The sequence below is a fragment of the Artibeus jamaicensis genome, unplaced genomic scaffold (assembly GCF_021234435.1).
Source record: "Artibeus jamaicensis isolate MK-2021 breed Jamaican fruit bat unplaced genomic scaffold, CSHL_Jam_final contig_851, whole genome shotgun sequence".
Taxonomy (NCBI): Eukaryota; Metazoa; Chordata; class Mammalia; order Chiroptera; family Phyllostomidae; genus Artibeus; species Artibeus jamaicensis.
Genome location: NW_026521986.1, coordinates 4183131 through 4205138, shown reverse-complemented (window position 1 = coordinate 4205138; position 22008 = coordinate 4183131). Strand labels below are relative to the sequence as shown.

Genomic DNA, 22008 nt, shown 5'->3' with positions numbered 1-22008 from the left:
GAAGGGGATTTACCAAAGAAAGAAGATTTTTAAAAAGGAAAGAAGAGAAGAGGATAAATATTTCTATGGTATTTAAAAAGATAACACACAAACACACTGGTAAGAATCTCCCTCAAGCAAGACATGATAAGTGAAAAAGGGTCTTATTAAACTCATAGTTCCTGCCTGGATTCAACTTCTTCACCATTAGTCTGTATAACTGCAAGAAAAATACACCTGGCTCCATTACTCTCTGTATCTCAGGGAAAGGAAAAAATCCTGTGTCTTTTTATTATGAAGTAATTCCATTGTTAATACAAAATTTCAGGTTCCTTGAAAATCATTAAAATGGAATTTAAGCTTATTTATAGTATCTTACCTCTAATTCTGATAATCTATTCCTAATAATGGTAAAAAATGGTATAGAAAGACTTTGTTTTCTCATTTTAATTCCATCCTTAAAAATGTTCTAGCATTTATTATAACAACCTCCTGAAATCAAGGTGAAAATTGAATCAAAATTTTGATCACATATATGAGTCACATGTTCTAACTCCTGTCCACATAGGATTTTGTCACATGCCTGAAATTTCCTTTAAAAATGAAAAAAATGTAAAATAAATAACAATAGTAATGACAAACTCCTTGCCTTCAGGTCAAGGCTTTGAAAACTATTTGTCAGCTTTTAGTATGTTCATTAAAGCCTAACTTTTCTAAAACATGCAAGTCAACATATCGAGCAAATTAACTTCTTAAAGCTTTAGAAAACAAATTTTGAAGCTTTTTCAGACTAAACCTTTTTTCATGGACAATTCTAGATAACCAAGGAACATGATGGCAAATACTATCAAGTGGAGGACTAACAAATGAAGCCAAATTTAACCAGAAAGAGATTTACTCTCAAGAAAGCACTTGTACCATGAAAAGGCAAAGTGCCAGTAGCACAAATAAAGGAAAGGCAGGAAGAAACGATTTTGTGCAGTAACACATCCTACAGAAGGGCAACGAAGCCTATATGATTTGTAAATAAACTGCATTATATTCCCTAATATCATTTAGCCTCAACCTCTACAAATCATCCTAAGAGCATTGACAGAACAAAATACCTTCAACCCATAAAAACTTGAGACCAACCAGCAACTGAGAACACTGCAGGATTTTCCCTTTCATGACACACTGACCTTAGAGTAATCTGATTGAAAAGTCAAATCATCGCCCTCATTTCAAAGCCTACTATTCCACTTCTTCAATACATTGCATAGAGCCAAACGGTGTTTCTAAAGTTCTATATGTCAGTATACTTGGAATACATTAATTCCATTAGCAGGCTATTTCAGGAAATAGTGAGCATATTTCTTGGAAACAAATACATGTGGCTTAAAAAAAAAGCAGCCTCAAAAAAAAAGTATGAGGTGAAAAACTGAAAACAAAGATGATTTTTAAATGCAATTAGAACTCCTTCCCATTACATATCAAAGTTGTCACAACTGCTTCTACACTGAGTACTTGGTGTTTCAAATTTGCGTCTTTAAACCGAAAAGCCTATCTTGAGATGGCACCGTAAGGAGTCTATCATAGGCAACTGCTAAACGAAGTGTATCTTAATCATAGGCAACTGCTAAACGAAGTGTATCTATTTTCTCTGTTACATTACTATTGGCAACCAGGTCCTCAGTAAGTGCCCAGAATTGTTTCCATGGTTACAAAAAGCATTCAGCATCCCTCTTGTTTTAGGCCAATTTAGCTGAAAATCTATTGTGGAGAAAAATATGGCACATTAAGGAACCATAAAATCAAGGCACAACGTTATGAAAAGAATTCAAGGTTAAATGGGAAAAGCAGGCTTGACAAGGCTTTTTAAAAAGTGAATATAAATCACTGATTTAAATGCTGCCTTTCCCTAGCATATCTCCAAATGCATCTATTTATAGACTGCAAAGCAGCCCATGTACTCTGTCTGATGTGATCCCTTGGTAAAAAGGGGAAATAGCATGTGAAGATCATTTAAAACTGCTAACCAGCAGGTTAAAAAAAAAAGCATTTTAGCATTCGAAGAGCTAAGAGTCCAGTTCCTTATCCTAGTTTCATAGGGTCCTGGGATATTTAAATATTTTAAGGAAAGAGAGGAATAAGAGCTTTTTTCATTTGTTATAGGCATTTGAAGTGAATTAATGGACTTCATCACAGCAGGAAGAGAGAGTGAGAGAGATGGACTCTCCCTTGAGGCAACTTGGTAAAGCTCCTCCATCTATAAAGTCATGAGTGGATTGGGACAAGGGGACTGTCTCATTCTAGGTCCCTGATGCACTCCCAATTCCCACTGCCACCAAAGAGCAAGGACTTCAAAAACATTTTTGCATCTTCTGGAACATATTTTTTAAAATTTTATATAGTTATTTTTCAAGTACAGTTTTTTGTCTATTTCTCCCATCCCAGCCCCCCCGCCTCGTCTCCCCACCTCTTCTGGAACATATTAAACAAATGGTATAAGCTTTTCAGCAATCTGAAGGAGAGGCCCATGGCTTATCCTTGAGCATACCTGTCCACTCCCCACAGTGCTTTGTACATGGTAGGTATTCAACAAATACTTGATTAGCTGAGAAGGGTCATCATATAAGACCTCTCTTTATAAAGAAATGCTTCTCCCCACATTTACCTATGCACATGTACCACCCTTTATTATTTTTTATTGTTCTTATTTTCATTGTGAAATGGAGAGAAGTGGTGGGATTTTAAATCATAATGTTGCTTTTATTTTTCCAAGATGGCTACAGAACAGGTGGAAGCTATACTCACCTACTCCAAACCTCAATTTGGATTTACAGCTAAATTATAGAGCAATTAACCTGAATAAGCAACTAATGTCTAGCTGAGCTGAAATATTATAACCAAGGATTTACAGAAAAAGCCACATAAAGACTGGTAAGAAGGGCAGAGCTGAGAAAAGGGCTGCCCCCACCCAGCCATGCGCCCAGGTTCAGTGGTGACTGAGAAGCTAAAGGGATATTGCAGCTACAAAACTCCCTCCTCTCACTGCAGGAGCATGGGGTCTCAACCCCATGCAGGGATCCCCAACCCAGAGCAACAGAGATGGGAAGAAAGGCCACATGGCATCTGGTGGTGAAAAACAGTGGGGAGGAAGTCTGCCTGGGAAACCCAGACCTCACCTTCCCAGAGAAGAGCACTCCTATTGTTACAGCATCAGCCTGGGGAGTGCACTGCCCAGTTTCCCACTGCTGGAGAGGCCACCGTGCTGTACTCAGGTTCTGTGGAGGAGTCTGCTGGCTGCAAGCAGCAGTGACTTTTGGGGACATCTTTTTCTGGCAGAGACTCAGACAGTGACTAAACTGTGTGGCTTTGGAAGGAGGACTAGCCTCCCCCACCTTGAGGACACAGCCGTGCTCCTCCCCCCACCTGTTGAATCACTGTCAGGCCCCATCTGCTGTGTTCAGCTGTGCAAGGAGACCAGAGTGCCGAGCAGAGCTGGGACTTTCAAACCTTGTCTCCTGGGGAAGCTTTTGTCCAGGAACCAGACAGGCTGGGGCTGGAGGGTGTGGCTATATCATGGGAAGGAGGGAGTCACAGCTGAGCTGTGAGCTCAGCTTCCCCCCACCTCAGGAAGGAGAAAAAGTACCCACCCCCTCCTACAGGCACCACCCCAACAAAAGACTGTTTGGATCAGTTCTGCCAAGTCCTGGATACCCTGCCTTGCTGGGCTCGGTTCCATAGAGGAAGGGCAGTGCAGCTCAGAGCTGGGACACTCAAACTGTGAGGCCCTCAGAGGCAATTGTCTGGGACCTGGATGAATTGCATGGTTGGCCCCTTTCTGTGCACTAGGTCAGCATCACCCTCAATAGAAGACTCTTTTAATCTGTCCCCTGGCCTGGAGCAGCTGAGGTGGCTCCTGCAGAGGAGATGGCTGGCTGTACCCAATCTGAACCCACAGTGACCCTCTCCAGGGAGAAATGGAGTTAGAGACTCTTCCAGAGACTGAGTGGTTTGGCTCTGGAGTAGGCGCCACTTTCGCCTCACTAGGTGCCTGACTGCATGATCCCCCCATGTAGAGAACTCACTAGCACTATGCTCTATACCCAGGTTACCCCACCCTACCAAGTTCACAACCTGCGGAAGGGAGCTGTGGCTCACTGACAGCCTAGGCCCACTCTACAGTCTTTCTTCAGAAGGCTCTGGAGGAGGACTAGGCAACCTCAGGGAGAGGCAGAGTAGCTGACAGGGGGAGACAGACCACTGGGAGCCTCCATCCTTTTATGGATCTTCCCCCAGCTCTAACCTGGAGGAAGCTGACTCTTACACACAGATTGGACCCTCCTGTGCACATCCAAGTCCAATAGACACAGCCACATACAGTGAACAGTGTGGTAGCTCCAGAAAGGTAGTCTAAGGCCAGATACAACAGTTGATGTCAACCTGTGCCCAAAATTCCCCCAAGTGGGCCCCAAACCAACACAACCAATAGTGGGCTTCAGATCAAAAGCCAGAGATTGACCCAACTAGCCACACAAGTAGTACACCCAAAGGGTGATTCCAGCAGACACCAGACCCTGCTGGAAACAACAGCGCCTTGAGGGAGGGCAATCCCTGAACAGCATCTCATACACGGTGATGGAGGTATACCCTTACAGTCAGCCAGCCTGAAAGGTTAACTCCATCCACGAAAAGGTCAAGAGCATTCAAAACTCCACTGCAACAAGAGGGTGAACATATGAAACATTCCTAGAACAGAGGTCTGGAGATCTGGAAGATTGTGCCTCTGAGGCCAACAAGACATCTTCATCATAACAAGTTTGGGAGTCATAGCCAATTAGAATGTTAATACCTATGAAGGTTCTGAGATTTTACCCTACTTGTATACTAACGAGATAGTCTGCTACAATTTTATGAATGTTGGCAGAAGACACAAGACTTCTGGGTCAAAGACAAAGGATAATGTATTCCTCATAATACAGCAAGCAACACGAGCAACATTGGTTCCCTATCCTCCAAGTACCACAGGAGCAATGCATAGGCAGGTCCAGATAGATTCTGTGCATATAGTGAGTATATATGACAGCCAAGAAACACCAAGTTTGGAAAACCTCTATCATTAACAGGCAAATCTGCCCAAGCTGTGCCCTGAAGAGAGACATACTAGACTGGACAACAAAAACAAGTCTTCCCTCTGTTCTGGGGGGAGACACTAGTTTTGTCTTCCAAGGTTCTCTGCCATACAGATATCCTCAAAAAGATGATCCAAAATAAAAGATGCTTGTGACTGTGCTCTCAGGACATGCAAAAATGCAAGAGACCAATGGAGAATTATCTCCAGTGGAGAATTACCTCCTAATGTGAGCTACCACATCTGTTGAGAATGGCTTTAAAAATTTTTATATAACACCATGAAGTTCTAATGAGTACACAAGTGACTGGAAATCTCACAGATTACTTTGGGAATGCAGAATGGTACTCTGGAAAACAGTGATTTTTTTTATAAAGTTAAAAATGTACTTCCAATATGACCCAGCAATCCCACTCCTTGGTATTTACTTAATTGAAATAAAAACTTATATTCACACAAAAACTTGTTTCACAATCATTATAGCAGTTTTATTCATATCACTAAAAACTGAAAACAACCCGAATATCCCTCAGCTAGTGAATGGATCGACAAATTGCGGTGCACTCATGCAATGGAATACTATGCAGCAAAAAGAAGCAAAGTACTGAAACACATAACTGGATGAATCTCAAATGCATTATGATATGTTCATTATAAAAGAAGTCAGATTCAAAAGGCTACAAACTGCATGATTCCATTTATATAACATTCTGGAAAAGGCAAATGATAGAAGCAGAAAATATATCAGAAGTTGTGAGGAGCTGGATATAGGGAACAGGACTGACTGAAAGGGGAGTTGGGGGAATTTTTTTGAGGTGATGGAACTGTTTTATACCTTGATGTTGCAGAGGTTACAAGACTATGTGTGTTTGTCAAAACTCAGAACTGTACTAAAAAGGATGAATATTACTGTATGTAAATTATACCTTTACAAGAAAAAAAGAGAGAGAGTATATGGGTAAACTCTAGGTTCAGTAAGACTTACTGAACTCCGCCTCTTTTAATATGGACCTTGGATACATACTCAAACTCTTTAAGCATCTCTTTTCTCAACCATGAATTGAGAATAATAGGATTTACATCTTACAGTTGTTAGCTTTCCTGTTGCTGTGCCATCATTAATTATTATTACTGTTATTATTAGTAGTAGTAGTATTACTACTTAATCCTCAATTTTATCAATTTTAGAGAGAGAGAAAGGGAAAAAAGGGAAAGAAACATCCATGTGAGAGAAAACACTGATCAGATGCCTCCCATACACACCTGGACCAGAAATTGAAACCACAACCTAGGTATGTGTCCTCACCAGGAAACAAACCCAAAGCCTTTTGGTTAATGGATGACACTCCCAAGCAACTGTACCACCCAGCCAGGGCTATTAATTATTATTTGATGTCCTATTATATACCTAAGATTGTGCTTGATGTCAAGGATACAGAACTGCATCTATGACATGGTGGCTACAGTCTAGTGAATAAACATCTTCTGAATGGACAAATGAGAATGATTGTTTTATACTGTTTTTATGTTATTACAATGCCTTTGGATTATTACAATGATTGCAAAAATTGACATGTGTTAAGAATTTGTCAAGCCAAATTTATGTTAAATTTTTTAAATATTGTTGAACTTTAGCATGAATTTTCTAAAATACAAATGGACATCTCAAGTCAAATCTAAGAAATCCTACTGGTAGCCCAGATATTTCCAGAATTATCTTTACAGGTAATTTTAAAACACTTGAAATCATACTTACTTATATAGTTTATCAGATTCAGAAAGAATATTAGCCTACCTTGTTTTTACCAATTTATTCTAGCATTTAATATTACTTTAATTTGAATAAGAATATCAAGGAAGCATAAAAAGAATATGAAGATGTTTCCTCATTTTTCAAAACTTACTATATCTGATTAAAACATTGTCTAAAAAAGATAAAGTTGACTTCTAGTCAAGATGGTGGCGTAGGCAGACATGGCTTGCCTCTTCCACAATCACATCAAAATTACAACTAAAATATAGAAAAGTCATCACTCAGAACCATCAGAAATCAAGTTGACCTGCGAACCAGACAATCGCGGTTCGATTCCCAGTCAGGGCACATGCCAGGGTTGCAGGCAGGTTCCCTGCAGGCCAGTTCCCAGCAGGGGACGCACGAAAGGTAACCATACATTGATGTTTCTCTCCCTCTCTCCTTCCCTTCCCCTCTAAAGATAAATAAATAAAATCTTAAAAAAAAAAAAAAAGAAATCAAGTTGAATAGAAATCTGACCACTACATAATTAAAGAAACCACATCCATCCAGACTGGTTGGAGGGGCACAGACATGAAATAGACTGGGTCCCTTACCCACATGTGGTAGATAAAAATTCAGCAGCAATATCTCAGGAGCAGGGAGTCCCAGCTGCACACAAGGCCCCCTAGCCCAGGATTCCAATGCCAGGGAGAAAAGTTCCCACAACTTCTGACTGCAAAACCCAGCAGGTATTGAGTGAGTGAAAGAAACATCTAATGCCCCAAACAGTCCCTCTTAAAGAACTCACCACAGACTCACCTACTCAGACTCACTCCCTCTGAGATCCAGCACCAGGGTAGCAGATTGAAAGGACCAGTGGTATACAGAGAGAAACTGAGTTATCTGGCATCAAGGTGAGCAAAAGTCATTGTCTGTTTTCTAAACCCTTCCCCCACAGAGCTGGCAAGCTGGTGCCATATCTGAGACTCCATCAGCCTGGCTAAAACTGTTTGACCCACCTAGGAGATCCACAGAAACTCTGTCCCACTGACCCACCCAACTTACAGGCCCACCCAAGCTGCTTTTTCATATGAATGGTTGGTCTTAGCTCATGCTTCATACCTTTCTAAATCCTCTCAAATAAGCCAGAGCTGGCCTCAGTGAGCCCCAGGCCTAGCATTAGCGTCAGTTTGCCTAGATTCACAGCTTGGCTTCAGCTGGAAATCTTCAAGCTCAGCACAAGTAGCAGCAGCCATCTCAGATTGCTTTATGCTCAGGCAGGGTGGCACTGGGCAAAACACAGGTGGGGGCTGACCTTGGCCTGCACCACCAGGGAAACCCAAGGGAAAGTGCACCCAGTGGACAGCTACAGACCACTTCAGAGCACCACCACCCTTTCCCTGCACAGCTTGATCCTCCATGGAGGGTGGTAGTTGGTAGTAAGTGGTGACAGCCAGTCCCTACAGCTCACTGTCCTGGATAAATCACTCCCATTGATCTGCCAACAGCAACCAAAGCTCAACTACAAAAGGAGGGTATACTCAGCCCACATGAAGGGTATACCTTGAGTGCCCAGCTTGGGTTATAGGGGAGGCTATAGGGGAGGTCTGGTGCCACGAGACCCTACAGAACACCTACTACATTAGGCAACACTACCAAGATGCAGAGTCAAAGCAGTTCTACCTAATATGTAGAAAAAAACACAGGGAGGCTGTCAAAATGAGGAGACAAAGAAACATGGCCCAAATGAAAGAACAGATCAAAACTTCAGAAAAAGACCTAAACAAAATGGAGATAAGCAATTTATCAGATGCACTGTTCAAAACACTGGTTATAGGGATGCTCAAGGAACTTAGCGAGGACCTCAACAGCATAAAAAAGACTGAGTCAGAAATGAAGGATACACTAATTGAAATAAAGAACAATTCACAGGGAAACGACAGTGCAGGGAATGAAGCTGGCACTCAAATCAATGATTTGGAACATAAAGAACCAAAAAACAACCAATCAGAAAAACAAGAAGAAAAAAATCCAAAAAAACTGAGGGTAGCATAAGCATACTCTGGGAAAACTTCAAGAGGTCTAACATTCACATCATAGGAGTGCCAGAAGGAGAGGAGGAAGAGCAAGAAATTGGAAATCTATTTGAAAAAAAAAAAGAAAGAAAACTTCCCTAATTTGGTGAAGGAAATAAACTTGCAAGTCCAGGAAGAACAGAGTTCCAAACAACATGAATGCAAAGAGGCCCACTCCAAGACACATCATAATTAAAATGCCAAAGTTTAAAGATAAAGAGAGAATCTAAAAAGCAGCAAGAGAAAAGAAGTTAGTTACTTACAGGGCAGTTCCTATAAGACTGCTGGCTAGGTTTTCAAAAGAAACTTTTCAGGCTACAAGGGATTGGGTAAGAAATATTCAAAGTCATGAAAAGCAGGGACCTAAGCCAAGATTGCTCTACCCAGCAAAGATATTATTTAGAATCGAAGGGCAGATAAAGAGCTTCCCAGACAAAAAAAAAAACTAAATGAGTTCATCATCACTAAACCATTATTATATGAAAGTTAAAGGGAATTGTTTAAGAAAAAGAAGATCAAACCTATGAACAATAAAATAGCAAAAAAACCCAAATTTATCAGCAATTGAATCTAAAAAACAAACTAAGCAAACAAGAAGAACAGAGACAGAATCATAGATACAGAGAACATTTTGATGGTTGCCAGATGGAAGCGGGATGTGGGAGAATGGATAAGAAGGTGAGGGGAGGGGATTAGGGAGTACAAACAGGTAGTTACAGAACAGCCATGGGATGTAAGATACAGTATAGGATATGGGGTAGCTAAAGAACCTATATACATGACTCATGGACATGAACAATGGTTGAAAGGATTGCCTGAGGGAGTGGGAGGTGTTGGGTGAGGATGGGGGCAAAAAAGAAAAAATCAGAACTATACTAGCATAATAATAAAATATAATTTAAAAAACAATCCAGCTAAGAGGAATCATGAAAACAGAGGAAGAAATTATGAAGTATTCCAGAAATGTCTGTTCCCCCAATGAGAAGAGAATTACTTCACCTTTACATTACATAAAAGATCCAGTAGTCTGTGTGAGTCCTGTAGGTATTACAACCACACCTCATATATACACACCCAACACCTTTCTCTGCATAGCATGCACTGCTCTGTCCTTTGAGGTAAAATGTCCTTACTTCAGACTCAGAGTATTAGAAGTATGAAACATTTATGCCAGAACATACTATAGCTACTTTTACGGAGTTAATTACAGTCTCAACATATTCATTTTACATTTATTGAAGGCCCATTATATGCTCAATTCTGACAGGATAAGCTTTATGGGCAATTTGTTTTAAATATGTCCTTTCTATTCAAGGCTAAAAGAAAATCGAGCTATTCTTATTTCAAAGATTTTCTATCTACTGTCATCTCACATCACGTCTCAGTGAAATACTGTGAGAAGTGTTCTTGGAGTGTTACCAACTAAAAATTTTGCAACAAGTACGGCTTTTTGCACAGGATTTCACACTGAATAATATAGTAACATCTAGAGATTCCTAACCTAGTGGAAAAAAGAGAACAATTTAAAATATATTTTAAAAAGCATGACATGCACAAGGGGCTTCTCAAACAGAACCCATGGGCTCATTTTCAACATTTCATTTGCTAGGAACTCTTGTTTTGAAATATGAATCTCACAAATATGGACATTCCAAAATTTACATATTGAAAATATTCCTAAGGATAACATCTCTCAAGAAAAAGCCAACAGATGGAAAGGTATAAGAGGGAGAAAAATAAAAGTCACATGACAACTAAAATAAAAATAAATAAAATGAGTAGAAATTTCCTTTGGATGAACCCAGAGAAAATGATTACTGGCTAGCTTACCTTGCTTTTTTCCATAAACATTTTCTAAAGTACCAGAGAGCTGGCTCTCAAAGCCATGTTCAAGACCACTCCTCTGCTTTTCAAGGTGATGTTCTTCCTCAGCAATAGAAGAAAGCACATGTGGTGGCTTTTGGTCATCATGGGTCTGATTGGGCCACTGGGATATTATGGAACATGAGTCCTTTGCATGTTGGCTAAGTCTAGGACTTGAACTTTGGGCAGAGTCCTGCAAATCACTGTTACAACAGGAAAAATGGTCCACTTCAAGAAACAAGGAATTTGTGTCCTCTTGACTCCAATCATTGCTCTGTTCTTCATCTTCAAAGTAAGTTTCCTGAAGCTGAATATTATCTAAGTCCTGGTCTAGTTTGTCATTCAATTTAGAGTCTTGTTTGCTTAAGTTGACCAGTGAGGCAGATAACACATCCCCCGCTTGCTGGAGAGTTTCATATACCCGAGAGATCCAGGAAGAGAGAGGCTGGAAGAAGTTTTGAGCATCCTGAGACGCCATGGCCAACACCATGGCCAGTGATCTGATGATGTCTAAAAGTCCACTTGCTCAGTTCCTTCAGTACTGTGGAGTTAATATGAACTACAGAAATTAAATTGGAGGTCTCTTAATGGCTGTGAACATTTCACTCTCAAACTTCTCAGCTGAAACAGAGGAAAGAAATACTTACACCTGTTAAAGTTACAATCTTGGACCCATCACCAAATGCCTACAATCAACGTAAAGGGCAATCAGGGACTAAAAGGAATCACCATTGAAATCCTAAGGTAGCTAAATAAAAATGACTGTGAAAGTTTAAACATAAATTATTTCAGTGGGTATTTACCTCCACAGGCATGTGAAAAAACTTCCATTACTAGTAATGGGCTCTATTCATGAGGACTGAGAGAAATCTATCCCCATAGCCCATACCTTACAGTGTGAAAAGAATAAATGAATCTTCATTAAAAAGCAGCATACAAGAAAGGTTGGATGCTTCATCTACAAACACACAGATCCCGGAGAGCAGGCTAATAAGCATCTCTGCTTCATGGCACAAAGATTTATCCCTTCAAAGGAAATGTGTGCCTGGAATTAAAAAGCTTTTAACAAATCTTAAAGTAGGATTTTATATGTGTATGCAATTTCTAGAAATTATTTCTATTCTTGAGGCACAGACAATCACTTAAAAATTGAGGATGGCAAATAGATTCCACAGCTTACGAACCTATTATTTGGTTGCCTTTGTCAATATTCCAACCTCCCCAAGGTACCCCTCCACAACCTATGAGATTAATGAGAGTTTGTTCTTCCCATCAGATTCACAACCTGAAGAAGGCAGTTCGAGGACATCAACAGAGCAACAGGGCTCAATGAAGGCTCAAGAGCTAAAAACCTATACTTCTACACACTTATACATGCATACAGACATATACTTATACAAGCATACAGACATATACATACTTACACATGTACACAGACATATACATTCTATACTTATACATGCATACAGATATATACATACATATATGTATATGATATATATTTATATATGGCTTTTAACTGCTCATCAACAGCTCAAGATGAATGTCATAAATGACACTGGAGCCTAAATTCCCTGCTTGTACTTAATTACCCCATCTCTTTCATAACAATAGCTTCCTTCTGACCAAATCTACCAACAATCCTGTAAGTTTCAGCCCTCTTGACCTCAGGCTACTGCATTTGATGTGATGACTGCCCATAGTCTCCTAAAAATGTCTCCTTCACTTTCGTGAAAACCATGCATGCATGCATTGATTTATTCAATAAACAAATATTGATTAAATGCCTATTAAGTGCTGGGCACAATGCCAGGTATAAGGTAACCCTGAGGTCTCTGTCCCCATGGAGCCCACATTCCAGTTATAGGGAAACTGAGCTCTCTGAACTTTCCCCTATTCTGAATAATTCATGTGTCTGTCTTTCAGGCTCTGCCTTGTCTCACCAGCAGCTGCATATGTGCCAGCACTCATTGTGCTCTGGTTTCTCCTCCCCCCTCCCTTTATATTCATCAGCTGGGAGAGTTGATCCATCCATAAGTCTCAATGAACATGTTTTTAAAAACTGTACAATATCCGTCTCCAGCCCTTAGCTCCTCCCTCTTCCTAGGATTGTATCTCTGGTTATCTAAGTCAGTGGTTCTCAAACTTTGCTGTGTCAGTACACCAGGTAAACTAATAAATAACAGAGGCCCAGGCTGGTTGAAGGAACAGACCCTGGACCTTCACATTTCTTTCGTTCCCCAGGTGATCCTGACAGCACCAAAGTTTCAGAAAGGCTGATCTGAGAAAATATACACATGGGTGTCTCACCAAATTCTCACATTCAGCTCATCAAAACCTAGCACAGCACTTTTGCAACCTCAACTGTTCAACACCCTATACTCACAACATTCTAGTGGTTGTGAATTTCTCTCTTCAACACTTCCCCGTTCCATTCTAAGTTCTGCTAGTTTAGGGTTTGTAAAAACTCTCTTCCATTATGTTTTGTATAGTTATCACCTTTCCCTGGTTGGCTTCGGTCTCTAGTCTTCCCAGCCTCAATCTGTCCTCCAGGTTTGCTTACCACAAACTGACCCGGTATCAAGTTGATTGACTGTCTCTTCCCCTAGAATATAAGTTCCTTGGAGCATAGGGGTGGCAAATTCTCAATAAGTAAATTAACAAATCCCACTTAAAATTGTACCTAGGACGGTGTCTAGTATAGAGTAGGTGCTCAAATTTGTGAAATCAATGAATAAGACCTACACAGAACCCTTGTTGAAAACGTCCTCCTGCTCCCACACAAACATCCTGCTTGGTAACACTCAGGACTTGTTTCAGCATTTGTTCCACCCCATTTCACCACCCACAGATTTTTTGTTTGGTTTTTCTCTACAAATATTTTGCTTAAATTAATACACTTCAGGACATCCCAGACCTAGGACAGTCTCAGAAATCATTGGGTTTAGTTTCTACCACTGTCTTGTAGGTACTTAAAACTTTAAATACAGAAATGACATATCTTTCTTAATAATTCAATAATCCTTGTTATTGCTTTATCACACAGAAAAAAATACTTTGTTTCTGTAGGCAACACAAAATCTTTGAATTGAAGCCAGCATTTTCTTGTCCACTCTTTGAAGTAGGTACAGCCATACTCTCAGTCTCACACCACCCTCTCTTCTGTAATCTCTGTCCATCAAACAAACCTTTGTGGCAATTTTTAAAAAAATAAATCTTGTGCCCTGGCTCATGTGGTTCAGCAGATTGAGTGCCAGCCTGAAAGCCAAAGGGTCACCAAATCAATTCCCAGTCAGGACACATGCCTGGGTTATGGGCCTGGTCCCCAACTGGGGACATGTGAGAGGCAACCGATCAATGTATCTCACACATTGATGTTTCTGTCCCTCTCTTTCTCCCTCCCTTCTGCTCTCTCCAAAAATAAATAAATAAAGTCTTTTAATAAATAAATAAATCTTGTATCACTCCTGTAGTTTTTTTTTAATGTTCTTATACTGCAAAATCTGAGCACTGGCAAACATTTATTTACATTTGTTGACACAGAATTCTTAAAAAATTAATTTTTGCCCTGACCAGTATGGCTCAGTTGGTTGGGCGTGATCCTGCAAAGCAAAATGATGCCAGTTCAATTCCCAGTTAGGGCACATGCCTGGGTTGCAGGTTCAGTCCCTGGTTGGGGGGTGTATAAGAGGCAACCAACCAATGTTTCTCTCTCACATCATTGTTTCTCTACCTCTCTTTCTCTCTCCTTCCCCTCCCCTTAAATACATACATACTACACTAATAAATCTAAAATTTTTATTTTAATGCCTCGAATACACTACAGTCCTCCACTTTCCCTGTTCCAGTTCTTACTTGCTTCACTCATTTATGTGTAGCCTCCCTACCAAATGAAACATTTGAATTTTTTAATCCTACTGTGTAACTTTACATGCTTTACTAAGGAGATGTGCTTTTAAAAAATTCATAATCAGCACAAACAAGAGGAGAGATACTCAGAAAATCAATGGTCAGCACCACTGGCCTAGGGGCCTCCTGCTGGGTGCCAACTTTTTAACTCTTGAATCACTGGGCATGAGGAGGTCTGTAGATGCAACAAAACCAAAGGACCTTATATCAGTGGCTGTTTATCAACCAGCTTGGAACTATTTCTACATTTTCACAACTCTCAGAGCCCACCCTTTGGTCCTGAATGAATGTCCAGCTGTGCATGAGCTGTCCCCGATAACACTGCCCCACAGTGAGGGCGCAGCCATTCCTCACCACTCACCACTGTACAGCCACACTCAGCATTTTCCGAAGTGACTACTGTCCCTAGACGGCCCGGCCAATCCTCATTCTGCACAACGAAATTCTTCTGTCCACTCTTCATCTACAATCAAGGGTGTGGCCTCAAGTACTTTGACTGTGCCTATGTAAGGTTTCTCTATGTGTGGTAACTATTTTTTCAATCTTCCTGTTCCAATGAACTGCGAGGCCGTTAGTGCTGGGACTGTGTTCACACTTAATAACTTCAGGTTTCACACAGGGTAGGAACTCAATATGCTTTTTTCTGAACGAGAGGATGAATGGTATTAATGAGAATGTTTAAATAAATAGGCCTGATTCTTTCGATTTTCTTCATCTGTAAAATGAAATTAACTAACTAGATGACTTCAAACAGTTTCTTTCTGCTTTGAAATCCATGAATTAACAGAAAGCATTGTAATATTGGGGGTGGATATATTCAGCATTAAGTAGCCTTTTCAGGGATTGAGTCTGTACTTTTGTCAATAACCACTGTCAGATGATCTCAGAGTGACTAGAAAGAGGCCAAATCTCAGTCTGTACAGGAAACAGTTTTGAGTTGTTATATTCCAAAATACAAAACAAAGGAAGGACACCCCCTGCTAGAACCTAAAAAACAATCCAGTTAGTGACACTGAAGACCTTTCATTTCTTGCTAAAGCAGTCCAAAGCCAAAAGGGCTATGCCCTCACATAGTAACCATGGAGATATCTTTGCTGCTTAGGTAAATTTCAATTTGATTGGTAGAGCACACCAAGCGTGATACCAGATTTATACCTGGTAACCCAGTTCTCTGGGGGCCTTCTTACAGCTGAGAAGATAAAGTGGCTTCTGGTATTATAATAATAATAATCATTTGTTTTAAATGAGCAAAGAAAAATAGACAAGAAAAGTCAGTTCAAATCCCCAATTAAAAGGAATCATACATATAAGGTTTGTGGCTGTTGAGAAGGCTCATTGTTTGAATAAAAATAGTCCATGACACCTCATTATTATGAGAAATGAAAACAAAACAATAAGAAGTATGTGTGTGTGTTCATGTGTATATGTTTAACATACAAGCTCCTACCACAAACATGTCCAGGAAAGGTCTACCACCTCCTGGTACTAAATAAACTAGCAATCTAATAAAGAATTAGTAACAACTGATAAATAAAGATGGGAGTAAAACCATTGATATATTCCTAGGGGCCACATTCCTCTAAATTCTGCTTTTAATTAGAATTATATTTTAGTTATGAAAGTATTTAATTCAATTAATGTTATTTTAAACACAGGAAACAATTAAACAGTAAACATTAAAGAGTTGTGTTATTGTAGGGGGAAAAACACTATCAACTTCCTGAGCCTTATACTTTATCACATATTTTGATCATCCTCACCAAGGGTGATTATAAACAGAATTGCTCCAGGCCCAGAACGATAATGCTCACAGCCTTCCAAAGGCTGCTTAGTTGGATCTTTCTGCCCCCATTTTCTAGCTGATGGCAGATGCTTGAAGGGAGGGGGAGAGCTATGACCTAAAAAGAAATACCAGCTTCTAGAGACTATGCCTGGGTAACCAATCGCCTAATTTAAATCACATGCAAGTTTATGTACTAAAGTGTGATGATGTTTAGCATTTTTCTGAAGGAGAAATTACCTTGGAAAATCTTCTCTTCCCATTCTCTGCCAAGATCTGCAGGACAGTCATCAGTAAAAGTCAAGAATACCAAGTTTAAAGTGTCTTCTTGCAGCTACCAGTTAGTTTCCTTGTGTCATCTACTAGATGTGGGTTATATATGATTGATTTCCTAGAGTGGTCATGGGGCTAACTAAATCTACAATTTTTATGACAATTATCATGCCTTTCAGAGAAAAGTATTTTGCATTGCCTAGTATGAACAAGAAGGCTTAGAAAGATGAATGAACTCTAAATAAGAACTACGAAACTGGCTACAGTCCATCTTTAACATGTAGGCTCAAAAGAGTCTACAGGTGTTTTTTGTTAAGAGCAAATTTGTTATGTGGGTAAGAATATGTGCCACTAAGATGAAATATCTTTTGTAGCATTTGACCAAAACATGTTCTAAATGCTGGAATCTTAACAAATCTAAAAATGGACTACTGAGAACTCTTTATGTCAACAATATGGATACAGTACAGTCCCATTGTCATTGCCGGGGTATGGGTGCTTCAACAGACCCTTTACCACTGGGCTTTAGGGAAGAAATTAAGGTAAAGGGAAATGTAAAACTTTCTATAATCAAACTATACTTTTTAGAGTGAGAAGAAAAAACTAATAGCTTCAGAAGCACACACACACACTCACACACGTGGCTCAGTGTTAGATATTACCTCAGTCATACCACAGCATGGGGCAAATCATGTTATCTGGGGCACCTAAATGTCTTCATCTCTAATACAGGGAGCACTAGCCCTGTGGAAATTACATTACACAGTGTCTTTAGAACTCTTAGAACAGAATCCTAAACTCGCATTCAGCATCAGATATTATTACTAAACCAAAATTTGCAGCATTATAAAAGGTAAATACATGTTAAAGACTTGTAGTCATCTCTGTAATATGCTAAAAACTCAGGAAAATGACACTATAGTTATAGCTAACTTTTGCCAAACACTTTACAGTATGCAATTCTTTTTGACAACTTATATGAATAAAAATTCTTTGCAAAGAATTCACAAAGGCCTTCCCATTTCACAGTTGAAATAACTAGGGCTTAGAAAGGGAAAGTGACTTGCCCCAAGATTCATACCTATAATAAACAGTCTGGTATTCCAATTCTCCTTTATTGAATTCCAAATTCTTGCTTTTACTGCTATTCCAAATCTTCACAATATGCCAGTAAAACAGAGAACACACTAGAAGTCAAAAAGTGAGGGTTTTTTCTTCATAAGTGGCCAATGTGAGGTTCAAATTCAGATTCATCTGACTCCAAAGTCTGTTCTCACTCTGCTTTCACTCCGACCTGGCTGCCTATTTCACTGATGAGACTCTTTTAAAAGTGAAAAACTCTTGCAATTACTTTTGCAAAATAAGTGTAATAAGTAAAAAAATTCTAAACTCCTTCTTAAGTGAAGGCATGGTTATTTTAAAATATACTTTTCAAATTCCATCCAGCAGATGGCTTTGTATTTCAACATGATGAGCTCAGAAAGACTAGGGTTGGCTCAACAGAGTTTCTAATTTCTCAAGGTTCTTGCCATCATAACAATAGCCCCTCTCCAATCTTCTCCAAGTTTTATGAGCCCATTGAGTATTTTGGAATGACTATGATATCCAAGGCAGAGCCTTACACATGCTCCACAAATACTCAGTGGTGACATAAACACATAAGGTCTTCAGCACTTCCAGAGAGACTATTTCAAGTGGCTTTAATGACAGTTTTCTTAAGAGACTGCCACTGCCCTCATGCAAAAACCCATTTCAGACTCACATACAATAACATTGTAATAAAGAATTTAAGAATGAGCCATATCTAATTAATGTTTACTTTTATAAAGACCCAGCCAAAATAAGACAGAATCTCATTTTGCGACACTCTGGCCGAAGCGATCACAACAGACCCCTGACAAGGGTGCACCTGTGTTTCACTGGCCCCAAGCAAAGGAGATTCTGAGATCTCAAATGACAGCCACCGTATGAAGAAGTGTAAGTAGAAGTTAATGTAATGAAATTGAGGAAGGCAAAATGCAGGCATGATTAAGAGGAATTACTCTCAGACTAAGAGATTTACCAGATTGGTGGGTTTTGTCCCAAGAGAAGAAAGAGAAATATCATTTGTATTACTTGAAAATGCAGGCCCAAATGTAGACTGAAAAAAGATGAAATAATGAACAAATGTAATTGTAGCCCTCTGGAAACAGATGAAGCAACTCTCTAAATACCACCAACCATTCAGTGTCTGTTAGACTTTTTTATTCATTATGGAAGCAATATTAGCCTTATAAAAATTTGATTAAAAAGGGAGGGATCATTTATAATCATTCCACCTTAACACAACTCTGATTTTTGCACATTTCTTCTATCATTGTCCTTGTAATTTGCAGTTATAATCATATTATACAGGAACCTAAGAGTTACCTTTAACAATTCCTTATCCTTTACCTAGAATTCATCACCAAGGCCTACCCATTCTTCCATCTAAATAACTCTTGAATCTACCTGTCTTTTTTCACTGGCACAGGTAATACCTGAATTCAGAACACCATTACTCCCACCTGAACCATTTCTTAAAGGATCCCCTTGCATTTCATTCCTATCCCATGTTTCCACAGAAGAACCTTTGTGATCTTTTTTTTAAAATTAACTTTAACTGAATTTATCAGGACGACATTGGTTAATAAAATTATATAGATCTCAGAAGTACAATTCTATAACACATCCTCTGTAAGAAGTACAATTCTATAACACATCCTCTGTACACTGTGTATTCACCACTCCAAGTCTTTGTGATCTTTTTAAGATACATATTTGATCAAGTCATTCAAGTGGCAGATCAAGCAATTGAAGTGATTTAAAATGAGTTCCTATTGCTTCTAGGATAAAATCCAAAATCTTCCACAAGACTCAGAAGATCATGCCTGGTATTTTTATCTTCAGCCACTTTCTATTTGCTCTTTATTGTTTATCCTACTTCATTAGGCTCCTCCCACTGGCTGACAAACCTCTCCTCCCTCTAGGCTTCCTTCCCCAGTCTCCCAACACCCATGCATGCCCTTTCAGGTCTCAGTTTGCACTTCACTTGGTAAAATGCTTTGCTGGACAGCCAGCACCCCCATAATCCAGACTCCATTACGTCCCCTGAAATATTCCTTATAGCATGTCTTCCTTCCTCTTGACATTTATTAAACTCTAGATTATTGTCCTCCCCACTAAACTAGCAGCTCCTCGAGCAGGGAGCAGGTTAATTTTTGTCTTTGCCCTGTTGCCAGCCTCTCGGTGAGTGACTACCAAAGACTAGGTCACCAAGTTTTGAATATCTGAACACACACACACATGCTATATCTTGCTTCTTTCATTTAATATGTTAATGCATTTTTGCATGTTTCCAGTCTTTTGCATTTATCATTTTTAATAATTTAATATTTAAAAAGCCAAGTGTTCAGTGGGGACCTGAACACCTTTTATCCATTTCAAATCCGTGAAAGTACCTATTCTGTTACATCTCAAGGAAAAATATTCAGTATTCTCCATGAGAACAAGAGTATCATTGAATTATATTAATGCAGACATCATAAAATTGACATTTATAAGGGCTTTGGCTATAGCTGAGTTAAATCTGACTTCTATATTTACTGTTAAAAATAAAACACAAAAAGTATCGCTGGCTAAACAAGATAACAATCATCATCATAAAAATATTTCAGGGACTGATTGTTGAGCTTATAATTATTATTCATTTTTTTATTAAGAGGGTAAGAGAGGAGCCTAAGGTTTTCTCCTCCATCAGTCCCCAGATGATGCTTATGCTTCTGGTCCACTGACACGTTTTGAACAGCAAGGTCTTGCTGAGATATGATTGACAGGCCATAAAACCTACCCATTCTTAGGGTACAAGTGCAACACCTCTTAGCAAGTTTATCAAGTTGTGCAACCATCATTATAACCCAGTATAAGGACATTTGTATCACCCCAAGAAGATCTCTCATGACCATACATAATTAATCCCCATTCCCACTCCAGCCCCAGGCAACCACTAATCTACTTTCTGTTTTTATAATTTACCTTTTCTGGGAATTCTATATAAATGGAAGGATACAGTTTTTAAAAGGTTATAAGAGATGTGGAAATAACACTGGAGGCTCACTGCCTATAAGATCTAGGGATGACCTTTATAAATTTTAAACCATTTGCAAAATATTAAATAAATAGGCTTTTTCCTGGCTATGATATTTCTACTTTTTGAGAGTTTCAAAAGGGACGCTTATCTTCCAGTATCACAGCTATAAATAGCACAGATTGGGGAGGTTAGTTCACTTCTGAAAGAGACCATACAACCAGCAATTACACAAGTTTTAATCAGGTTCCTACTATGGATGTGATGAGGAAAATATAAATCTATCATCTAGTGAAGTTTTCACTTATAGCCAAAAAATCATTTTAGGACAGATTATTACTCCATTGCACATGTTTCTGCTGGGTCCAGGGACACGGCCTTCCATCCTTAGTCATACTGGCCCCCTTCTGTCTACTAATGCACACATCAATACTCTTAAGCTGGAACTCTCAACCTAAATCAATGCTGGCAAGTGCTCAATATGTTTTCTTCTGATTTCCTTTCATTTGTTTACACAAGCCTCAAACTAAGCAGGTATTAAAATTGTTCATTACTAAAATGACTATTGTTGCAAATTGTATCTCCTTCATTAGTGGTTATCAAGATAAGTTCTCCTGGGGTCTCTGATGACTGGGCTCTTAGAGTAGTAATGCTAATAACATGACAATGTCAATACTTTTGTGTCTGGCAAATACTGATCATCAGAGCCCCCTGGGACCCCATCAAAAGCAGCAGACTTAATGGGATCTTTGTGGTTGCAGACATGAGCAGGTTAGGTGGGTGGTGCGTGGGTGGTGCATGCGTCTCTCAGGTCTGCCGAGCCAAAGTGGCCCCAGTCAAAGAACATTTGAAAATTCCTACACTTCCCTTTCCATTGCCAAGGAATTCCACATAAGAACTGGGAAGCACTGTTTTCTAAGCATGATAGTGGGTCCAAACATTCTCAACTAAATCTATGTACATGTAGGACTTATTTTATAGCATTATATAGAGTCATCCCAATTGTGTCTATTTGGTCAAAACGAAATGTAGTTACATTTCTACTGTAAGCCAGTAATGTCTGTCTTTTGCTTTTTTCTTCTCTTCTTTCAATCCTTCCAGTTTCTAAAATATACAGAATCTTACTTGCTGAGGAATAGCAAATACCTCTATGGTCTTCTGTTAGCACGGTTC

The 22008-nt window shown here is 39.3% G+C and overlaps 1 protein-coding gene across 1 annotated transcript in view; it reads right to left on the bottom strand.

The window, feature by feature from the left end:
* Positions 1 to 11258, bottom strand: part of SYT16 (synaptotagmin 16) — a 93178-nt gene extending 81920 nt beyond the window's left edge. Inside the window, exon 1 of the mRNA XM_037132428.2 lies at positions 10736 to 11258. Within this exon, the coding sequence (XP_036988323.2) occupies positions 10736 to 11258 (523 nt within the window). The remainder of the gene's footprint in view (positions 1 to 10735) is intronic.
* Between the last annotated feature and the right edge of the window lie 10750 nt (positions 11259 to 22008).